Source organism: Petromyzon marinus, chromosome 14 (genome assembly GCF_048934315.1).
Source record: "Petromyzon marinus isolate PM22_M1 ecotype Great Lakes invasive population chromosome 14, UKy_Petmar_22M1.pri1.0, whole genome shotgun sequence".
Lineage (NCBI taxonomy): Eukaryota > Metazoa > Chordata > Hyperoartia > Petromyzontiformes > Petromyzontidae > Petromyzon > Petromyzon marinus.
Window position 1 is genome coordinate 2,895,384 of NC_133680.1, and position 22,492 is coordinate 2,917,875.

The 22,492-nt window shown below is 45.4% G+C and overlaps 1 protein-coding gene across 4 annotated transcripts in view; it reads left to right on the top strand.

Annotated features, from left to right (window-relative positions):
- The window catches only part of EEA1 (early endosome antigen 1), a 50,874-nt gene that overhangs the window by 1,375 nt on the left and 27,007 nt on the right, over positions 1 to 22,492 (top strand). For 2 of the 4 annotated variants that reach the window (XM_032954341.2, XM_032954340.2), the window contains exons 2-10: positions 9,414 to 9,473; positions 12,455 to 12,592; positions 13,661 to 13,794; positions 15,118 to 15,175; positions 16,085 to 16,150; positions 16,816 to 16,852; positions 17,016 to 17,129; positions 19,662 to 19,783; positions 20,448 to 20,603. In XM_032954341.2, the coding sequence (XP_032810232.1) occupies positions 9,414 to 9,473; positions 12,455 to 12,592; positions 13,661 to 13,794; positions 15,118 to 15,175; positions 16,085 to 16,150; positions 16,816 to 16,852; positions 17,016 to 17,129; positions 19,662 to 19,783; positions 20,448 to 20,603 (885 nt within the window). The remainder of the gene's footprint in view (positions 1 to 9,413; positions 9,474 to 12,454; positions 12,593 to 13,660; positions 13,795 to 15,117; positions 15,176 to 16,084; positions 16,151 to 16,815; positions 16,853 to 17,015; positions 17,130 to 19,661; positions 19,784 to 20,447; positions 20,604 to 22,492) is intronic. The other 2 variants (XM_032954343.2, XM_032954342.2) reach the window with 1 other exon arrangement.

A 22,492-nucleotide genomic window follows, 5' to 3' on the forward strand; every position in this document is an offset into this window, starting at 1 on the left:
CTATGAGAGCCTGAACCAGGTGAGCCTCCTATGAGATCCTGAACCAGGTGAGCCTCCTATGAGAGCCTGAACCAGGTGAGCTTCGTATGAGAGCCTGAACCAGGTGAGCTTCGTATGAGAGCCTGAACCAGGTGAGCTTCGTATGAGAGCCTGAACCAGGTGAGCTTCGTATGATAGTTTTGAACCAGGTGAGCCTCTTATGAAAAGATAAACCAGATTAATCTCATTTGAAAGCCTGGACTGCTTTAAGCTCCATTAGGAAGTGAACTCAGAAATCGATTCCCTTATTCAAAACGTCGCATCTTGATGTTAAAGTCGGTCGTGAAACGTCTTAAGCCACCGGTGAGGAGTTTTATTGGAATTTGACAATTACATGATAAACACGAGCTTTGTAAACGTGACTACCTTGTGTTTGGTGGTGGAGGGTTCATGGAAATAATTTTGGATTAACCCCAAAAAACCCCAGTATGGATCATTGCATTGGCTGTGATAAACTACGTTTTAAGTTAGAGGGATCTTTGATGATGTTGCTTAACTCAACTATCGAACATGCAAGAGAGTCCTTTTGTCAATACATTACAGGACGAGAGAAGCCCCCCCCCCCCATGCTGTTTGTCGGTCCTGGATGTCATTTGACCTTACGACTCAGGCAACAAGTGCGGGACTGTGAAGACAGGGAGCATAGACTGCTGCTGCCCACCACACGTAGCCCCCCACACGTAGCCCACCACACGTAGCCTCCCACACGTAGCCCACCACACGTAGCCCCCCACAAATAGCCCACCACACGTAGCCCACCACACGTAGCCCCCCACACATAGCCCCCCACACATAGCCCCCCACACATATCTCCCCACACATGGCCCCCCACACATAGCCCACCACACATAGCCCCCCACACATAGCCCCCCACACATAGCCCCCCACACGTAGCCCACCACACGTAGCCTCTCACACGTAGCCCACCACACATAGCCCCCCACACATAGCCCCCCACACATATCCCCCCACACATAGCCCCCACACATAGCCCACCACACATATCCCCCCACACATAGCCCCCCACACATAGCCCACCACACATAGCCCCCCACACATAGCCCCCCACACATAGCCCACCACACATAGCCCCCCACACATAGCCCCCCACACATAGCCCACCACACATAGCCCCCCACACATAGCCCACCACACATAGCCCACCACACATTGCCCACCACACATAGCCCCCCACAATATAACCCCCACACATAGACAGTACATATGACCAACATATCACGTACATATGACCACCATGGAGCGAGGTGGATCGTCACATTTCAGGACCATATAGGAACGGTGACAGCTTGGGGGAGGCGTTCATCCAACAGTGGATTGATGATGATGACAATGTGGTTCGTATTTCTAACCCCTGCTGAGATGGGTAAAGTAATCTAGTACCTGTTAGTGTATGGAATTAGACAGTGGTCAGGCAATGGTGCTCACAATAATAATGTGGCAATTCTGAGTGTCATTCATCATCGTTTTTTTTAGGTCAGATCACGTGAGGACAATTCAAATGTGTTTTGTACACCCTCCTCCACCCAGCACAACTGAATAAAGTTGTCACGTGGACTAACGCGCCACTCTCTATTGCTCCAACACACTTCTATGTTGAATAGCAGTCGGTGAGGTCGTCCAATGTTTCGCTGGTAGTTACAACTAGCATCATCGGGCAATCGCCAGAATTGAACTGCTGAGATGAGTATCACCCAACATTGTTGAGCCTAGTGAGACAGCAATCCGATTAAGTCTGATCCCAGGCGCTGTTAAAGCAAAGCCTGATTTAAATCTTGTTTATCCATGGGAAAACCCTCACTGAGTCTTAAGATACTGGAGTGTCCTGCATATGGGTTGTTAAACCACATTCATTATAAGACGTCTTCAGTATGTGGGAGGAAAGCGACCCACTATGCACAATGTGGAATAACACGCATAGTTCTGAACAGATAGATTAAGTACCCACATATTGTCCTGTCACCTCCTGGCCACCTGTCAGCTCATTGATTTCACAAACCGGTAATCCACCAACCTTTGACTCTAAAAAATTCACCACAGCGCCCAACTATAGACTTTATTCTTACTTCCTAGTTGTGTTGTCGATGTTGTATGACGTGTTAATCCTGGAGGTTTGTATAAAATGATATATATCTTCAGTAGGCAACCAATTATGTGATACATACTATGTTGTCTCTGTTGTTTGGGCCCTGTGATGAGGCTGTGTTTTGTTCATCCCGTATGTATGTTTGTGTTGTAACCCACTGTATATATATACACAGCACTTTCTTTGTGTTGTGTGCTGTGTCCATATACTCATTTCCAAATTGTTTCACTGTGTTCCAACTCTTTGCTTATAAACAATTTATGAGTGATGGGCAATTCCGAGTAATATTTATCCAGTGACATCACATAGACAAAGATAGTCCTGTCTGTTTAAACTTGCCTCTCTCGTACGATTTTAATAATTTACAGCCGCCCCTTGCCAATGCCCTTCTGGAAGAAGGTCTCTCTCCATGGCTTGGAGTTCGTGGGCAGTGTTTGACCGCACTTCACCATGGTCAGTGCCGATTGGTTAATGGGCAGGAATTAGTACCGGTTTGTATGACACGAGCCTCTTGTGTGAACTTATTGGGTCCATAGCGTAATGTGTGAACCTACTGTACCACTCTTCCCCCACTATTAGACCGTATGAGTCACTTCTCTGTGTTCATCTTCTTGGTTCTTTCGGTAAAGTCACGTAGAAGGGAAATAATAAAAGTTAAACATTTTTTCTTTTATTATGTTTTGTTTGTATTATTTTATTATTTCCCTTCTACGTGACTTTACCGAAAGAACCAAGAAGGTGAATCCCTGCAGTCACAAGCTTTACATCGAAATTTAAGGCATTGTGTGCCAAATCCCATTTACAACATTATGGACAGCCAAGTTGTCTTTTTTGCTCAAATGAGCGTAGCGTGGATGTTCACGTCTGTTGGCAGTCATAAACCAGTTTTGGAAATTCCACATTGCCTTTGAGAGGGGGCGGGACAAGCCTACCCACAGCTGTGACTTGCCAGAAATTGGTATTAATTTCATGGACCCTGGATGGATTACGTTACAAATTGACTCTTAAAAAATATATATATTTGAACTCACATAAATCCTATTGCACGTCGAGAAATACAACCGCAGCGCTAACCCACCAGAATTATTATACTCCGGTACATGCTGCAGTGTTCAGTTGCTAACCTATATTTTATGTTACGTCTCTCTTTGGGAAACAGACTTCGATTAGTTGATATTAGTAACTTTATTTTGCATATGATAGCCACACTGAGTGTCAGGACTCTTTTTCTAGGATGGTGCAGATTTGGATGTTTGGCCACTTACATTAATGAGTGTTTGGCTTATGGGAGGAGGCTTGTGGGAGGAAGCCACACACATCAGGGGGTTACTGCTCAAAGCGCTACGTGGATCGATTCGAGAATCCATTGCGAAAATGTAATCTCTTGGCCACCTCATGACTCAAGCCTATAATACCTGGTATTCCCAGGCTCTCACCCAATCAAAGTACTAACACTGCTCAAGCCTGCTTATCCTCCGAGATCTGTTGAGATCGGGGACATTCAGGGTTATTTGATCTCAGACATAACAGACTTTTGTTGCCTTAAGGCAACGTTCAAATAAACATTACTGATTGACTGGCTTATAATATGACCACAGGGACACACTGTTGTTCCTCACACGGCAACAAAAGTGGTGTCGGGATCGTGGGTTGTCGAGCCGGCGTTGGCTCTAACTATGGACGTGGGCCAAATTGCGTCCAGAAGGCCGTGCGAGGTTCAGCGTGGAGACGGGAGTGTCGCAGGTCACGCCTCGTGCGACTTGAGTCCAAGGTTCGCAGGCGGCGCACCTTGGACACCCCCGTCCCAGTTCCCATGGCGATGTTGCAGTGAGGGGGCAGCGTCGGGAAAGGATTGTTGGACGCTCCGTGGAACGTGCACTCTGTGATAATGTTGGAAGGTCATCCTTCTTCCGAGCCCCATCGTTGCATTGGGGTCGACTGCTCAATTCTTCTTTTTTTTGTGCCTCGCGTACTCATGGCTCTTCTCAACTCACACCCTTGTCGAGATCCGTAGACTTACATACAGATCTATAGACTCACACGTACATGATTCGTAGACTTACATAGACAACCATAGTCTTACACATCGAGACGTGTGTATTATTCTAAGCCCAAATTTCTATTATTGAATGCGGTCGACTGCTTGAATATTTTTCCTCCATGCACTGCTGCGGTGCCACGGTGGCAATATGTTACTGCCTTGTCTGGTACACAGCAGGGCGTGGGTTCGACCCTGACACCTGTATTTTTGGAGTTTGCATCTTCTGCCAGTGGTAGCGTGCATTTTTCTCCGGGTCATCCGGTTTTTTCCTCCACATTTAGAAACGTGCGTTTTGGTGAAAATGAGCTAATAGCTCAGTGAGCTTCACCTGGTAAAATACCAAAAATGATATGCTTTTGCTCAGCTAGTCACATCCAATGTTCTCATCTTGCCCCACGGCATCCTTCCATCTCGCCCTCGGGTCTCTGCCTACTCCTTCTGCCCTGCACCCCTCCTCACCACATGCCCAGACCATCTAAGTCTCGCTTCTCTGACCTCAACAATATTAGTAACCCCTGCTGAGGCTAAAGCATCTTCTGTCTCCTTTCCCTTTGAGATATTCCCCAGATGCATTCAATTGTAGGTCATTGGATGCCACAACAATCCCTGTACAACGTGCACTGATGTTTTACGCTGGTGAGCATTCAAACGACGTGGCCTTACTTTGAAAGCTTTGAGCAGCTTGGCAAGTTATCAAATACTGTATTGCTACCAAGACGTTCGTACATCCGAACAATGAAAATCACGGTCCATATTTATGTATGACTATCACACGTTGCAGGCATAGTGGTGTACGTTCCTGTAATACATATCTTTGTAAGGAGCGGTTCGTGGATCGCGCAGAAATGTGTGGAACTCCCAAAGCTGATGGGCTGTGAGGTGGCCAGTAGGTGGGAGTGTGGTGGCAGGTCATTCTGTTAACCCACTCGTGAGGAGCTCGCAGGATACCATAGTGGTTAACTACCTCGCCTGGTTAACTACCTCGCCTGGTTAACTACCTCGCCTGGTTAACTACCTCGCCAGGAGGGTTCGATCCCTACCCTGACGCCTGCTGTATATTTGGAGTTTGCGCGTTCTCCCCGTGGGTCGCGTGGATTTTTTCCCAGGTCGTCCGGTTTTCCCCTCCACATTTAGAAACATGCTTTTAGAGTATTTGGCTGCTATAAATGTCCACGTGATAAGCCACTTTGTTCAGCTATCATTAGTAACCAGGTAACTTCTGAAAAACAGCTACATAGCTCAGTGGGCCTTATGTGGTAAAATCAAAATAGTTTAGTCAATAGTTTTTAGCCTCATCCCCATTACATGCGTGGGTTTTTTTCAGGGTAGCCCAATTTAATCCGGCAATTAAAGAACGTACGCTTGAAATGGAGTTGAATCAAACATCCCGATGCAGGATCCTCATGGAAACGTCTTGATACCTGGTGAGGTTTCCTTAAATGAGTACACGCCGTGACCATTATTACAGTACAAGCTGTAACAACTCCTGCAGTGCCTCATTAAAACACGATAGTGCAGAGAGACCCCCGTATTTATAGCCCTCAAGTAGCGTGCTCTAATTATGTCTTGTTGCTACACACGTGTTGACAAGGTGTCCATGTTCCCCCCCCCCCCCCCCCCCCAAGTTACATCTGTAGCACTGATGGCTGAAGATGTTATTTCGGCAAATTGTTGTGACTCTTTCTTTGGCATTGCACTCAAGGAGTCCTAATCACGTAACAGATAGCTTCAGAACTATATGCAGCTTCAGCTCCGCTCCCTTGGAGTCCTTTGTGGGGGGGGTTGGGGGAAATGCATCAATTTGCTTCTCCCAGTAATTGTCTGCGTCAGTCAGCCGCAGCAGATGCTTTGCCACCACCGTTGTTGCCGTGGCTTTTCCCTTGGCCGTGCCACCACGATTGAGGACTGACGGTGACCAGGTCGCCGCCACCGCCGCCAAAACCCCCGTGGCCCGCCGCGAACAGATTGTGCGGGGACTGCGAGACGGCGGCGGTGACAGCGAGCGCGGCCCTTCGCCAAAGGCGCAGCGTGTTGGAGAGCACGTTGAGAGATGGCCGGGGCCGGTGGGTTGGGGTGGTGGTGGTGGTGGTGTGGTGCTGTGTTCGGAATCGGAATGGTGGGGGAACATGGTTGCGGCTCGTGTGTCACTTTGACGTTTTGTGCACGTGCAGGTTTGGGAATCCCCTAAATGTCCCCCACACCCACCCGCAGTAATGGGCCGTTGTAGGAATGTAGTGTTTCTGCCCCGCTTTGTGAGTCTTTCAATTGCCACGATTCGGTGTGATGATTTTATTTGAGAATCAGTTGTTTTATTTTTCTTCTTCGTCTTCTTCCGGTGTGGTGATTGTAGAACCGATACTGCCCGCAAGGTTTATTTATTGCTTGTCCACAAAACTGCCTTTGTGTGCGTCTTGGCGACTAACCACAGTTCCGGAGCCTTTCCAAGTTTGCCATTCTTCTCCACTCAAATACAGATTGAGTTGTTGCACGCCGCACATGACTGATGATCGCTCAACATGGCCCACATGATGAATAGAGCGTTGATTAAAATTAAAAGCCCTCGCTGACGCATGGGACAAAGAGGCTCGCGTTTATACATAACGCACACGCAAAATCTTGATTATTAATTTCAATCGCCACTTTATTTATCTTGTAGGAAGTGTTTAGTAATTAGGTTTGTGCAGCAATGAACACATTAATGCGTATTTTTTTTAAAAAAGAGAACATTGGTGAACATGTAAAGGTGCGGTGGGTTGCCACGACTGGACTTTGCCACGGTGTAAACAAGTTGCAGCGCACGCATACGAAAAAAATCCGCCCGTTGACATGTACGGTTCACCTAATTATAAACATAAAAATCTATTTTAATTCATGCACATCGCTGCATGCATCGTGCGGCGTTAGTTTCTTAGAATCATTCATCGGTTCTCATGGTGGTCGGCACATGCGCGTGCTATTTTCAAATTAGTCATAACGCCATCGTAGTAGCCTTGGGAAAACGTGCGTGGCCCAGTTTTCCTACACCCCTGGAGGCTATTAAGCTCAAGAAAAAAAAGATCTCTGCAATTAAGAGGCGCGTTATTTTTAACGTTGAACGACACAACAGCGTGCATTGGGCTGCTTTACCCCACTTACGAACGCAGAGACCGGTGATCACAAACGATAGGCTCCCAGCGGCAATGGCACCGCCTTGACCTGGAAAATATATAATCGGTGACGTTTCAGGCAATGACCCGGCTTCATAGCGTTGTAATACTGTCACAGTTATATGCTGCAGGATGTATATGCTATGAAGAAGGGCCATAGCAAAAAAACATCAGGGGTGCTGCGGTGGCGAGATGTTAACTCCTTTGCCTGGTATGCAGGAGGTCCTGGGTTCAATTCAGACCCCAACAACTGTATATTTGGAGTTTGCATGTTTTCCCCGTGGTCGCGTGGATTTCTCTCCAGGTCCTCCGTTTTTTCCCCTCCACATTTAGAAACATGTGGTTAGAGTATTTGGCTGCTTTACATTTCTACGCGATAAGCCACTTCGTTGAGCGATCATTTGTGGCCAGGTCGCTTCTGAAAAAAGAGCTATATAGTTCGGTGGGCCCTACCTGGTAAAATAAAAAATAGTTTAGTTGTAGTTTAGTTTAAACGTCACCTATTATATTTTTTCCCATTGAAGGCCGCAGTGTGTGTTGAAGTTTTGTCGCTGTTGGTTGTGCTTGTGCACCAACCAGCGAATGTGGGATCACCACATAATTTGTCTGGCAGTGGGACTTCCGTGCAGTATGAAGAGAGTTGATTGTGAAAGTGATGAATGTTAATGTCTTGGGGGGGGGTGGGCGGGTGACGTAGTGGTTCGTGCACTGAGCTGTGAACAATTCGCAGTGCGCCCCCACTTCTCCCGGTCTCTCTTCTGATCGGCGTGGCGAAACAAATCACTTAAATACAGAAACATCGACTGAGAGGTCTTCATTCAGAGTGGAATTGCAAAGGGCTGTAAAAGATAATAACTTTAATTAAGGGATATGTTCCGCGGAGGCGTGTGCGCTGTTTCTTTCACGTGCTTATTTTGTCTAAAAAACATATATGATCAAAACTGTTGTACATTGATCGTGGCTGAGAATATGAACACACGCGTCAGCATGTTGGAACACTCCAGCCTTTTACTTCACAAGTGAGATATCTTCAATACCGATCATATTTCCTGAAGAAGGAAATGCTGATGATATAGTATTTGCACAAAGGCTGTATAGAGCTTTTCACACATTTTTACATGTTATTTGAAACTCGTGCTTTTTCAGCGTGCACTATTATTATTCTGTTATGTTCTGGGTTTTTTCATCATTTGCTGATTTGATTGACACAAGGATATTACATTAGTAATTAACATTAACGTGGAATACTGCTCCAGTGTGTTCAGCTTATATCGCCTATGACCAATTTAACCCAAATGCACCCAACTGCATCATGTCTCGGACGCTAAGCAGGTTTGTTCCTGCTTAGTTAGAGCTAGCCAGAGCCTGATTAGCAGTACTTGAGTTTTATCTCTTTGATCACATGGGTTTTTTCCTTCAATGCGGAGAAGGCAAACTCTTACGAATGGAACTGGCCAAACATACCGATGCAGAATGTGCCTGAAGGAAAGTTTCACCAAGTTCCATTCCCCGTGCAGACTTTCCCAGGTTAATAATAGCATATTATTATTATTATAATAATAATATATGGACTGAGAAGTATTTGCATGCCTCTAGACCCAGAGTTTGTAGCCTACCGAACAAGAGTAATTTGAAAATAATGACACCAAAACGCCTTTATGCCTCACGAACAACAGGTGAGTTTCGTTTCGTTTTTTAAGGGTTTCATTTCTTTGAGAGCGAAACCTGTGTTCAAGCACCCAGGTGAGTTTCAGCTGGGTTGAGCTTGATCGTGTGTCTCACAGAGGCTGTTTTTCTTCCTTAATGTCCGCTTCCTTTCCACCGCCAAATAGGGCGCCCCTTTGTGTTTGCGCCGAATGTTAATTACCGGGGGCCCGCATGCTTTTTCTGCACCGCGGCTGTACCCTTAACAACTGCGCTTCCGTGCGGACGATTCTTCTGCCAAGAAAACGTGAATGAATTACTGTTATCGGTCAGTGGAGTGCGAGCGGAAGTTTCGTGCCCAAATGAAGTTTTCAACTTTTTTTTTGATGGAAAGCGTAACCCAAAACCGTGACCACATCTCGCACTGTATTTGATGCAGACTCCAGGAAAACCGGGTACAGATGACCCCTCGGCAGATGCCAACAATGACTCCTCGGAGGTAAGATGATGGCGTACACACCTGCAACTCACGTTTGTAGTCGCCGGTCGGAGAGAGTGGCAGGGAGTGTGGTGCGGCAGATGCATGAAGGGTTAGTTATGAGGCGGTCACTGGCTTTTCTTTCAGTCGTTGGATAAACACTCAACGTATTAATATCACAAGTGCCCTGTTTTATGCAAATAAGTTGTGTAACTGCTTTTTTTTTTCAAGCGGTCTCTCCTTTAACAGCCACTGCTTAAATTGTGTTCTTTGATTGATTTATATTTAGTTTTTACGATGTTCCCGATTAGAACTGTCTCTTACTTTCGGCCGTAAAACACGCAGCATCCTAAATTGTATTTTTCAGCAAAATACAGAAGGCTGCATAATTGATTTGTCCTTTTGGCAAGGAGGATATTTTTTTGCAAGGATGTATATCTTATGTTATCCGTCTTATCGATTTCCCAGCAACTTTTATATGAATGACCGATGGTTGTTGGGATAAAAAAAAGTGAATAGGCATCCTCGGTAACTGCCGCCTATAACTTAGCTCCACCTCGAGCTGTGATATCATCATGTGCCCTCTTGGGCAACAGAGGACTGGCATTGAATCTTCCCCCCAAGCCCCCTATGTTAATAACTGCACTGCTGATTCTGGTTTGGGGTGATTGCTATGCTCCGTTACTGACCGCGGAGGGAGGATACGTTGGAGGAATGACACATTGGAGGGAGAACACAATGGAGGGAGAACACAATGGAGGGAGAACACAATGGAGGGAGAACACAATGGAGGGAGAACACAATGGAGGGAGAACACAATGGAGGGAGAACACAATGGAGGGAGAACACAATGGAGGGAGAACACAATGGAGGGAGAACACAATGGAGGGAGAACACAATGGAGGGAGAACACAATGGAGGGTGAACACAGTGGAGGGAGAACACAATGGAGGGAGAACACAATGGATGGAGAACACAATGGAGAACACAATTGAGGAAAACACAATGGAGGGAGAATACAATAGAGGGAGAACACAATGGCCAAGTCCTCTTGCTCTCAGGGGGAGACCTGAAGACAATTTTCCTTTGCGGTGCAAGATTGGGTCATGTGGTTCTGCAATCATATATCCAATGTCTATAACATTTTACCACAATGAAGTTACCCAAAAATGTAAATAATTCTCCAATATACAGTGAGGGAAAAAATATTTGATCCCCTGCTGATTTTGTACATTGGCCCACTAACAAAGAAATGGTCAGTCTATAATTTTAATGGTAGGTTTATTTGAACAGTGAGAGACAGAATAACAACAAAAAAATCCTGAAAAACGCATGTCAAAAATGTTTGCACACATCTCAGGAGGGATTTTGTCCCACTCCTCTTTGTAGTTCTTCTCCAAGTCATTAAGGTTTCGAGGCTAACGTTTGGAAACTCGAACCTTCAGCTCCCTCCACAGATTTTCTATGGGATTAAGGTCTGGAGACTGGCTAGGCCACTCCAGGACCTTCATGTGCTTCTTCTTGAGCCACTCCTTTGTTGCCTTGGCCGTGTGTTTTGGGTCATTGTCATGCTGGAATACCCATCCACGACCCATTTTCAATGCCCTGGCTGAGGGAAGGAGGTTCTCACCCAAGATTTGACGGTACATGGCCCCGTCCATCGTCCGTTTGATGCGGTCAAGTTGTCCTGTCCCCTTAGCAGAAAAACACTCCCAAAGCATAATGTTTCCACCTTCATGTTTGACGGTGGGGATGGTGTTCTTGGGGTCATAGGCAGCATTCCTCCTCCTCCAAACACGGCGAGTTGAGTTGATGCCAAAGATCTCCATTTTGGTCTCATCTGACCACAACACTTTCACCCATTTGTCCTCTGAATCATTCAGATGTTAATTGGCAAACTTCAGACGGGCATGTATATGTGCTTTCTTGAGCAGGGGGACCTTGCGGGCGCTGCAGGATTTCAGTCCTTCACGGCGTAGTGTGTTACCAATTGTTTTCTTGGTGACTATGGTCCCAGCTGCCTTGAGATCATTGGCAAGATCCTCCCGTGTAGTTTTGGGCTGATTCCTCACCATTCTCATGATCATTGCAACTCCACGAGGTGAGATCTTGCATGGAGACCCAGGCCGAGGGAGATTGACAGTTCTTTTGTGTTCCTTCCATTTGCGAATAATCGCACCAACTGTTGTCACCTTCTCACCAAGCTGCTTGGCAATGGTCTTGTAGCCCATTCCAGCCTTGTGTAGGTCTACAATCTTGTCCCTGACATCCTTGGAGAGCTCTTTGGTCTTGGCCATGGTGGAGAGTTTGGAATCTGATTGATTGCTTCTGTGGACAGGTGTCTTTTATACGGGTAACAAGCTGAGATTAGGAGTGGTCCCTTTAAGAGTGTGCTCCTAATCTCAGCTCGTTACCTGTATAAAAGACACCTGGGAGCCAGAAATCTTTCTGATTGAGAGGGGGTCAAATACTTATTTCCCTCATTAAAATGCAAATCAATTTATAACATTTTTGACATGAGTTTTTCTGGATTTTTTATTGTTATTCTGTCTCTCACTGTTCAAATAAACCTACCATTAAAATTATAGACTGCTCATTTCTTTGTCAGTGGGCAAAAGTACAAAATCAGCAGGGGATCAAATACTTTTTTCCCTCACTGTATGGGGCTTGGGGAAGGAGCAGTGGTATAGTGGTGAACCTGGTGAGCCAAGTTTAAGTTCCAGCCATGGCTAATATCACTGGCGATTAGTATCTGAATCGGTCCTGCACCCATCTCATTTCACAGTATACTCTTCATTTCACCGCGCTTTATTGAACCAGGTATTATCCCACTGAGATCCATTATTAAACGAGACGCCCCTCTGGGCGTGCGCATCCGCCACGAAGGCACGCCGCTGCGGACGTCAACGTTTCTCGACAAAGACGACGCGACGGAGGGAGGGGATCATCACCCCGTAGTGGCCGGGTTTGTTTGACTCTCGGGAGTGAACGTGTCTCCCCAGGGGTTCATCTGCCCCGTGTGCATGCAGCCGTATGGCTCGGCAGTGGAACTGTTCTCGCACCACGAGTCTGCGCACAGCGTTCCGCCGCCGGTCAGGGCGCCCGATAGCGCCGCCCCGCCGCCCGGGCACGACACCGAAGTAGTTTTTTTTGTCGTCGTCTCTTTGCATCGCTGGCTTACCGTGGCGCAAGGGCGGCCTGCAGTCATGGCGCTAGTGGGAGCGCGAGATGGATTAGGCTGCGCTTTTGAATTAGCGAAATGAAGCTTCCCCCCCCCACCCCATAATTTCGGGCACGGCCAGTCTCAGGAGCGGACGAATTTGGTTGATTGAATTACATGTTTCTGCACACCACGTCTTGTTTAAACTTAAGAAAACCAAAACAAATGTTGGCCCGCTCCTGTTTTGGCCTCCCTGCAGAAGAGCGGAGTGCCCAATTCTCTAATTAAAGTGCAGTTTAATTGATCCCATGCTAATCTGGGTTTGCATGCTGTGTGCTCGTTATAGGGGGTTTTACTCTGTGTGTTCTCGCGACCTTTTAAAAGCAGACGTACCAACTGACCCACAATTTGTGGATCAGACTCACGTTTGAACATTGAACCTCAATTTTGTATTGCAAATAAAACATTTGAATTGATGGAAAATTGCAGTGCTAATTAATAAATCGATTAGAATGGTTTTCACATATATACAAAGTCATTACACACGATGCTAGTTCAATCATATCTCTCACTATTCATAAATTGACCCACAAATGAGGACGAAAAAGTTGGCATCTGTTTAAGACCACTGGGACTGCTCGTGTGTGGGTTTGTTTGTGTTGTTTGGCATTGATGAGGGAAGCGATTCTTTTCAAGGGAGTTTGCCGTGCTGGAAACCTGCTCTGATTTCACCAAATAACATGCATGGCGCTGTCTTGGGTTGCTTAAATGTTAATTGCGAAGGAAACCGATTGGTTTCTTCAATTAGCGGCATCCTGGAACAAACCATGGAAGCCCTTTTACAAATGCTCATTAAAAAAAGTGTGTGTTTACCGTGGCTGGGGAGGTGACCATTTGTTACAAGCAATCGGCTGACCAGAGCAAACGCGTCGCTTATTTGTCGCCCACGGTCCTGGTGGTTTCTGCATAACATCAGCGAGCAGCGAATGAGTGGCTCTCTTGCCCCCCGTGCGACGACGTGTTTGCTTGTTTGTCCACACGTGCGTAGGGTTTCATTTGCCCCGTTTGCATGAAGTCGCTTGGCTCGGCAGATGAGCTCAGCAGGCACTACCAGAGCTGCCACAACGAGGGGTCGTCAGCGGACGGAACGCCCGACTCGGTCAGCGTCCCCTCCCACAACAGGTACCGGTCGATTGTGCCCACCCGCCCGTCATGTGTCATGCCACATCCCCGGTTTTCCTTAGCATATGCGGAAGCGTTTTGTTGGGGGAAGGACGTGCGGTTCGCATGGTTTTATGAATGCCATTTACAGTACCCATGAATGAGGTTGAGTTAAACGTGTTTTTCCAGGTGAGAACTCAAAAGAGAGCAGGATAGTATAATTTGCAAGAGTTGATCTCGGTCACCGAAGTGAGAGAAGCAAATCAAATAAAAGTACGGCAATGAAGCGAACGGGAATCGGAGTGAAAACAACTGTGTCACATGAGAAATCGGAAATATTGCACGATATTAAATCGATGTAATAGGAAACAAAAATCCCTGAAGCGTACATTGTCTCAGGCAGATTGTGTTTAGACAATTGAGTTAAATAAACCTTAAACAGATATAGGGTGACTGGTAATTTTATGTAAACAAACAATGATATAGTAAAACCTTTTTCATTCGCGTATTTTTCTTACACGAAATTCGATTATACACGATATTATCATTGCATACCGGTTTCAGTTTTCATGCCTTTTTCACTCTACTATTTGCGATTTTCCACCACTGCATCCTGGGGGGAGGGGTACTGTACTTGTGCAGTACAGCGGTGGATTGTGGACCATTTGCCACCATCCACAATGCTTTTACTCTTCAAGTGCCATTGCCTCCTGGGGCCTAAGAGTAAAGTGAGCGGTGGAAATGCGAGCCACATAAAAAAGGCAGAAATGAGTGATGAGTTGAGCTCAAAAAGTAGTCGGTGCATGACCATCGAAAGGTGTCATCACTTTGACCTCTCCAACGACACCACCATCATCATCACACCCCCATCATCATCCGAGGTAAATTACAACTTCCAAATTTACAGCCTAATTTATTGATGTGTTTTATCTTATGCTCTTTATTCTATTTTGTTGTGTTATTTGTATTGTTGTACAATGTAATGAAGCATGTGGATGTTATTTGTGTGTACCGTACGTGATTAATGTTATGGAACATTTATATGTTCCATAACAGTCGGATACGGGAATCTAACCCCCTTTATTGCCATATAAACATAGTCTCTACAATCGCGAATTCTACTTTCACGCAGACTTTCAAGAACAGAACCCTTGTGAATGGCGAGAACTTGTCGTGTATCTCAAATGCAATTGCAAATTAAGTTATTTAAAAAATCGATAGTTTGGCATCAAGTTCGTCTTGGTATGATTTTGGCTCAATCACAGTTTTAAGGACATCCCATGAATTTCCACAAAACAAACACTTTAAAAAGGTACTGATAATAAGGCCGATGTGCATTTCCAGGGAAGGGGAGGTGACCATACTGAGGCAGGAGCTCAATGAAGTTCAGACGTCGCTGAAGGTGAGGCATTAGTTGTATATGGCGTGATTCCTGAAGTCGTGTTTAGTAAAGACTTGCATTCTTGGAACCCCAAAACACACCCAGAGATGTGTGGTAAATGTTACAGCTACTTATGTTGTATACTAGTTTGTTTCTTCAAAACGTAACTGTTGGTGAAGTAAAATATTATGTAATTTGCTGTGACTCGGTAGCGCATTCTACATGAGAGAACTTAAACTGCAAGGTGTGCTGGGTGTAATGGAGGTCAGAGCACTGTGCTGGCACCACTGAAATCCTTGATTTGAATCCTGGTTTCAGCCTCCCGCGATCAAATCGAGTTCTTAAGTGTGGTGCGTTATCTCAGCGCAGTTCACCAACGACCTTACTAAAAACGACGTCACGTTAAATTTAGTTAATATGGATACATTTGATCTCTGAAAATGCTAAATATTGGTTTTACTGCCATATGATGATCATTTTCCGATCTAGCAGACATCTGATAGCATTTACCCACGAATGTATGAATACACAAGGGCACTTGAAGGGGTCTCGGAAGAAGTTCTGTGGTATTTATTTTTTAAGAGCCAATAATTATAGGCATAGGTTTGCGTTGACACTGCAAGGAATCCGATTGACACTCTTATAACATTTCACTGATCGTAAAATTGTTTTAAAAAAATCCATTTTATGTTTTGCTAAATTTAATATTTTTGTTTTATTGAAGATTAAAGCCTCAAACAATTGGGTTGCACCAAATCAGTTCCTACTTTTTTAAATGTATAAAGGCGCTCGCGTTTGTCTCACAGAGGTGGTGTCAAATCTGTGTGACTATACCAGTTAACATTTAAGTAATCGATATAATTGTCTCCTTAGCCACTGAATGTGCGGTCTCAGCCTGCCTGACTTACTTAAGAGCTGTCGTGTTTGTAGGAGGAGAGATGGTACTCAGAAGAGCTCAAGAAAGAATTGGAAAAGTTACAGGGGCAGTCCAAGCAGGTTCGTTTAACTCCGGTTGAAAGCCATTCTCTGTCAATCGAATAATGGCATGCTTTGTGTATGATTGCTCCATGGCATGGATTTCCGTTCAGGCGCAGGTGTTTTTTCTCTGTACAAGACAGATTAAAAGTTACGTATAAATGTCAAGAATGCAATGATTTACCATGCTCACAGTTTGGTGGACTTTCAGGTTTGACAATCAAAATTCCGTTAAAGAAAACAACTCAGCGCGTTCGTCAATAACACTTGAGTTATTTTGTTAATTGTGCGTGTGCACCACTGCCAACCGGGCATGTCCAAATAATTTGTTCAGTTTGATTAAAGGGTCAGTTCTTCTTCATGTGTACATTCATTTGTACTGTATGATGTGCATTGCATGATGTCTTCTTCTGTATTACTCTCCATGAGCTTAAATTAACACTTGCATTACATTTCCAAAAAAAGTGGAAATAACTTTTCTATGTATGATTTGACACATACATTAAAAGTAAAAAAATAAATTTTAATTAAATTTGTGAGTCATTAGACGCATAGTAAAATGTGAATGTGTGTAATTAACACATTCATTGATTCACGTGAACAACCCCCCATTAGTTCGAATTAACAACACATCGCTGAGAATCATTGCGCGTTCGAGCCTAGTTTGACTGTTTGTATCTTTGCAGGAAGGCGACAAAGACGGTGAAAAGGTTGATACGACAGGTACATGTTTACGAAGGGTCTGCTCTCTCTTCAGATAAGCACATTTCCCAAGCCACGATACAAACCCCTTTTTACATTTAAAGACGCAAAACCGCACTTTTTGCGAACCGCGTGGGCATGCAGAGTCGTTGAGTGTGCACGTTTGCCCGATTCGTCGTTGCAGTGGTGCAGGCCCTGCAAGCCCAACTGGACGATGCCCTGACGGCGAACCAGGAGATTCAGCGCATGAAGGACCTTCTGGAGCAGAAGGCGGCCTCCTTGGCCTCTGAAATGGCTGGTGAGAATCATCATCATCATCAACATCATCGTCGTCGTCATCATTTATTGTAATTTATGTTGCACCTCACCTGTATTATGTATAAAAGGGGGAAGGCCCCTGGACAATACAGTGTAATTGTGGACATTGTCAAAGCAGCGGGACCAACATTGGTGGACTTGTTCATGAAATGTTTAAAATAATAATTAAAATACCATAATAAGGGAATTATGCCTCAGGCATTCTTCTCAAAAAGGGAGGAAAAAGACTGCAGCCCCAGACAAGGCTGGCACGGCCCGGTTTTATTCATTCGGGTTTTAATCGGTTTTTATATAAAACCGGAGCACCTGGATCCTGCCCAAATCCGGTTTTATTCGGTGTTATTAAAATTAAGTCGGGATTTCAGTCGCACGCGCCCGTTAGCGGCGTTCGGGCCGGGGCCCGGGCTCAGCCGCCATGCGCGTGAGCCACGCGCATGGCGGCAAGGCCACGTCGACCGCCGCTGCTGCGTCTGAGTGAAACTTCTCGACGCTGGGATTTATCCATTCCAAGTTGAGGAACAGCCTGGCGCCCAACACAGTCGAGAAGCTCGTCTTCATTAAGTCGAACCTCAACGCGTTCTACGACTACCCGACGCCCGACGCGAGAGCGACGACGAAGACGCGGCGGCGGCGGACGACGATGAGGAGCAGGATTGAAGTGTGCACGAGACGCCGATAATAAAAGCAGGTTTTAATCGGCAAAATCGGGTTTAATTCCATTAAAACCAATAACCCGATTTGTCGGGCAAAAAAATCGGGTTTTTTTCCCCACCCTTGGCCCCAGAAGCCTCCTCCTTTAGACACCACGGAGTTGGAGTAAAGAGATCACTTAATTTGCAGGTTGCTGAATGGATTGTTGCATCGATAGGATGGTGAAAAATGGTGGCGACTTGGGGAGGCCTTCATCCAGCAGTGGATTGATCATGGCTGCCCCTGATCATGATAGGACCTCGCACTTCGGGGCCAATATAGTTCTCACTCGTGTTATTAGTAATAAGTTTATTACCAGTCTTGGTAATAAAAATACATTCTATGAATCGTGAATCATCTGTATGAAGAACTGTTTGGGGCTCACTCGACGGGAGGGTCTGCTTTATGCACTCGGGCATGAAATCATTGCCTCTGTCAAAATCACTTGGATCACGCCTGGTATCGTTAGATCTCTAGAGCTAAGCAGGGTTGAGCCTGGATTGTGCTTGGATGCAGTGCCGGATTATCGTTGTAGCAAAAGTAGCTACACACGCTATGGGCCCCGCACTTTCAAGGGCCCCCGGCTAATGCTTTCAAGCTATCAATTCCGGTTCAGTGATTCTGCACTTGCTCTATTACTATAGTACTATACCGCCTTCAACTTTATGTTTAAGGTTAGCGATTTGTCGTATTATCTGGCTGTATAGCAAATGAAAAAATACAATTACTTTACTATGCAAGTTAAAAATTTGTGTTTTAATATTTATGTTTTTTTTTTAATTTAGGGCCCCTTTATAACATGTGCTACAGGCCCTGCACATTAGTAATTAAGAAAAATGTAATATGCACACATATCCATAGACGCTTGAGACATGTAACTCCATTGCCAAGGTAATGCGAATACAAATTAACAGTTGAACCTTTGAGAGTGCACGTGTAATAATTTTAAATATTGACAGAAATGCTTAGTTGAGTTCCAAGGTTGATCTTTTACAGAAGATCCTGTCCAGGATTATTTATCAAATTCTTCTTTGTTTTTCTCTGAGCACATTTCCATTCGGGAGGAAACTTCGAGTGTCCGGGGAAAAAAATCCTAACTCCTGCAAACGAGAGGGGTAGACAACCGTCAAAACCCCTTTAAACACTCCGCTTTGCAGACTGACAGCCCATTTACAAACCTGCTTGCTCCGCTGCCCAGGCGTGGATGATGTGGAGGTGCTAATCACATGGTGATTGACCACCATGTAGAACTCTGGTTGTAGGCTGCTGTGGAGCTGCATTGTTAGCGGAGGGTAGTGCAGAGAGATCCATTGTTGAGCTGTACTTTTCGCAAACGTTTTGTGCTGCACAACTTTTGCCAATCTGCACTGATCCAGCAACATGAGGGAGACCCTCATCCAGCACTGACTTTACAAAAGGGCTTCACACGTACGTGACATCATGTTTGAAATGATGTATTATATCCAGAGTGTGATCATATATTGTTAATATAATTATTTCTCAGGGACATTTGAATAATTCCCATTTTAGAGCTCACAGAGTTACACATTCTTGCCTATGTAATTATCAGTGCTCTGAAGATTAAATTACAACAAAGAACGTTGAAAACGTACATTTCAATTTCTGCTTGCTAAAATCCCATGTGTTTTGGTTAGCGCTCTGGTGTGCAGCATCACGCTTTGTGCCAGCATCTCGGGGGTCATTGAGAGCGGGCGAACCCATGATTTCACACTGGCAACGAACTCGTTTTTCTGCCCTGCCACTGGCTCGCGACTGGCGTACGATGGCATGCAGCTGCTGTTCCCGTCCTGCCGCCCCGCAGGCGTGAAGTCGTGCGTGGATGAGGAGAAGGGCCTGAAGGAGGCCGCTGAGGAGAAGATCAGGGAGCTGAGCGATGCCCTCACGAAGGAAAAGGCCATTGTCGAAGACTTAAAAACAGAGCTGGTATGATCGTGGCTCAGAGGGGCGAGTTGCGTTAAGAAGGGGAACCTCGCTGGCGCGTGCTGCGCTACGTGTTGGGAACGCTAACTACCGCCTAATGTGCATGTGCTCGGAATTGTCTTGCTAATTATCCAGTCCATCTGGCTGAATGACATTGCACAGCCTGATGTAATGAGCTGTCGTGTTATGTCCACCATTATTTATACGTACAGAGTATAAATGTGATTTTTTTTTTCAACAGCAGTGTGTTTAAGTTTGTTTTTATGCGTTATTACCTAATGAATATTGCTTAGTAATTAAGAAAAATGTTATATGCACACATATCCTTAGACGCATGAGACATGTAATTCCATTGCCAAGGTAATGCGAATACAAATTAACAGTTGAACATGTGAGAGTGCACGTGTAATAATTTAAAATATTGACAGAAATGCTTCATTGAGTTCCAAGATTTAGCTTTTACAGAAGATCCTGTCCAGGATTATTTATCAAATTCTTCTTTGTTTTTCTCTGAGCACATTTCCATTCGGGAGGAAACTTCGAGTGTCCGGGGAAAAAAATCCTAACTCCTGCAAACGAGAGGGGTAGACAACCGTCAAAACCCCTTTAAACACTCCGCTTTGCAGACTGACAGCCCATTTACAAACCTGCTTGCTCTGCTGCCCAGATGCAACGCCCAGGCGTGGATGATGTGGAGGTGCTAAAGAAGGAACTGGTGCAGGTGCAGACGCTCATGGACCAGCTGACGCGTGAGCGCGAGGAGGCATCCGAGCGGCTCAATGAGCAGCACCGACAGCTCCAGCAGAAGCACAGCCATGCCCAGGTGAGGGGCATGGTCGGGTATAGGCAAGGTACATGCCTAGGTACAGGTGATGGTCATGCCTGGATACAGGTGATGGGCATGCCTGGATACAGGTGATAGGCATGCCTGGTCACAGGTGATGGCACAGGCATGAGGAACAGTCAGCTCAAGGTGAAGGGTGCAGCTGCTTCCCACTCACTGCTACGGAGCTTTGCACGGCTGCACTTCATTATCTTTTTTTTGAAACAACGCCAATACAATTAAATGTGGATTTATAAAGTGTGTAAGAGGTGAATGGCATGTTGCATTGTGAGACCATGAGAAATGGTAACAGCTTGGCGTAGACTTTCATCCAGCGGTGGATAGATGATGATGATGAAAGTGCATACTGTCCAACCCTACGAATACAAATGGAAGGCTGCCGGTTTTTTAATCCTTGCGCCGCATCCTAATGTTCAAAGCTAATTGTATCGCTTAAAACATTATCTGAGGAAAAAAAAACGTTGCCTTGACAATCGGTATGCGGTGAAAAGCCAAAAAAATCCGAAGCCTGACACTTCAATGGGCAGGGTTTGGCATCTGTGAAAGTGTCTCAATGTGACCGTGCAGTGAGACGCTTCGCGGCATCACGTGCGGATCGTGATCAATTTCGGCAATTTGTTTAATGTTTGGGGGGGGGGGGGAGGAGATGTTCGCAAGAGAAAGAAAATATCACCGGCCGTTGTAATATCTCAAGAAGATACTTTGCTTGGCTTGTCATGAAAGCTAAAAGGCCTAAATATTTTGTGAATGGGAAGTTAGTTCGAGTTAATGTTTTGTGGGAAATTGACCACGCTCTATGTTGTCAGTTTGGCCATGCCGTGGTAACATGGTAACGTGGTAACATGGTAACGTGGCAAAATGGTAACATGGTAGCATGTTAACGTGGCAACATGGTAACGTGGTAACATGAGAGGAAACAATCCTTCCGCCAAGGCACTAAAATGAGCCCGTAGGCGCGCGCGGCGGCCAGTGTGCTTTTTAACCAGAGTTGACGTGGCATTCGTGATTACTGACATCATTATTCATGTATTAACCCCATCAATTGCTGCAGCTATGCTACTAACGTTACCTTTATGTCATGATTGTTTTAACATTCTTGTGCAGACGGGGCGGCCGGAAGTAATGCTTTTTTTTCCCCCATTGAGAAGCCCATTGCATGTGTTTCATAACACACAAGTTGCACATTACCATAAGTATAAGGAATGTAATGATCATCCTCTTGGTTATTCTTGATTACTTTCCACAAATCTGGATTACGATTTGATTCAAGGATCGATAGTTTTCTAACTTCGTGGTGAGTAGCGCCTCTCGTGGCAGCAGTGGGTCACCCAAAACGGTTGCGTACAACACGCAGATACAGAAAATAGTCCATCCTTGCGCGCGTGGTTTTAATCCATGTATTATGACCTTAATAATCTATTTATTGATCTACCTAATGTATGCAACTTTTTTCGCACCGTACGTAGCCAACCGCGCTAATTGGAGTTGCGGGGGAAGGACAACAAGCTAAACACAGAAAACAGTTCGAAAGAATTTAGTTTTCAAACGAATAAGTACGAGCATCAATCCCTGTACACGCTAATCAAGCTTCTGTTAAAACTCTACGACCAGCCTTTCTTGGCTTGGCTTAACACGCGCGTGCATCTTCATGTTCAGTGTGTGCCGTGCCATCGCTCTCCACTCATCCCCATTGTTGTCGTCTTTTCTCACTCACGCTGCTCCGAGGATGAGTGTGCTCTGGAGGTACTCATCGCAGCTTCCGTTCAGCGGCTAGTTCCAGGGCCTTGTGCTCCCAACATTAATTGGCAGCTGCCCTGACAAATGCTGCCCCCGAATGAGCGATGTTAGTTCGACTGTCGCCTTCACAG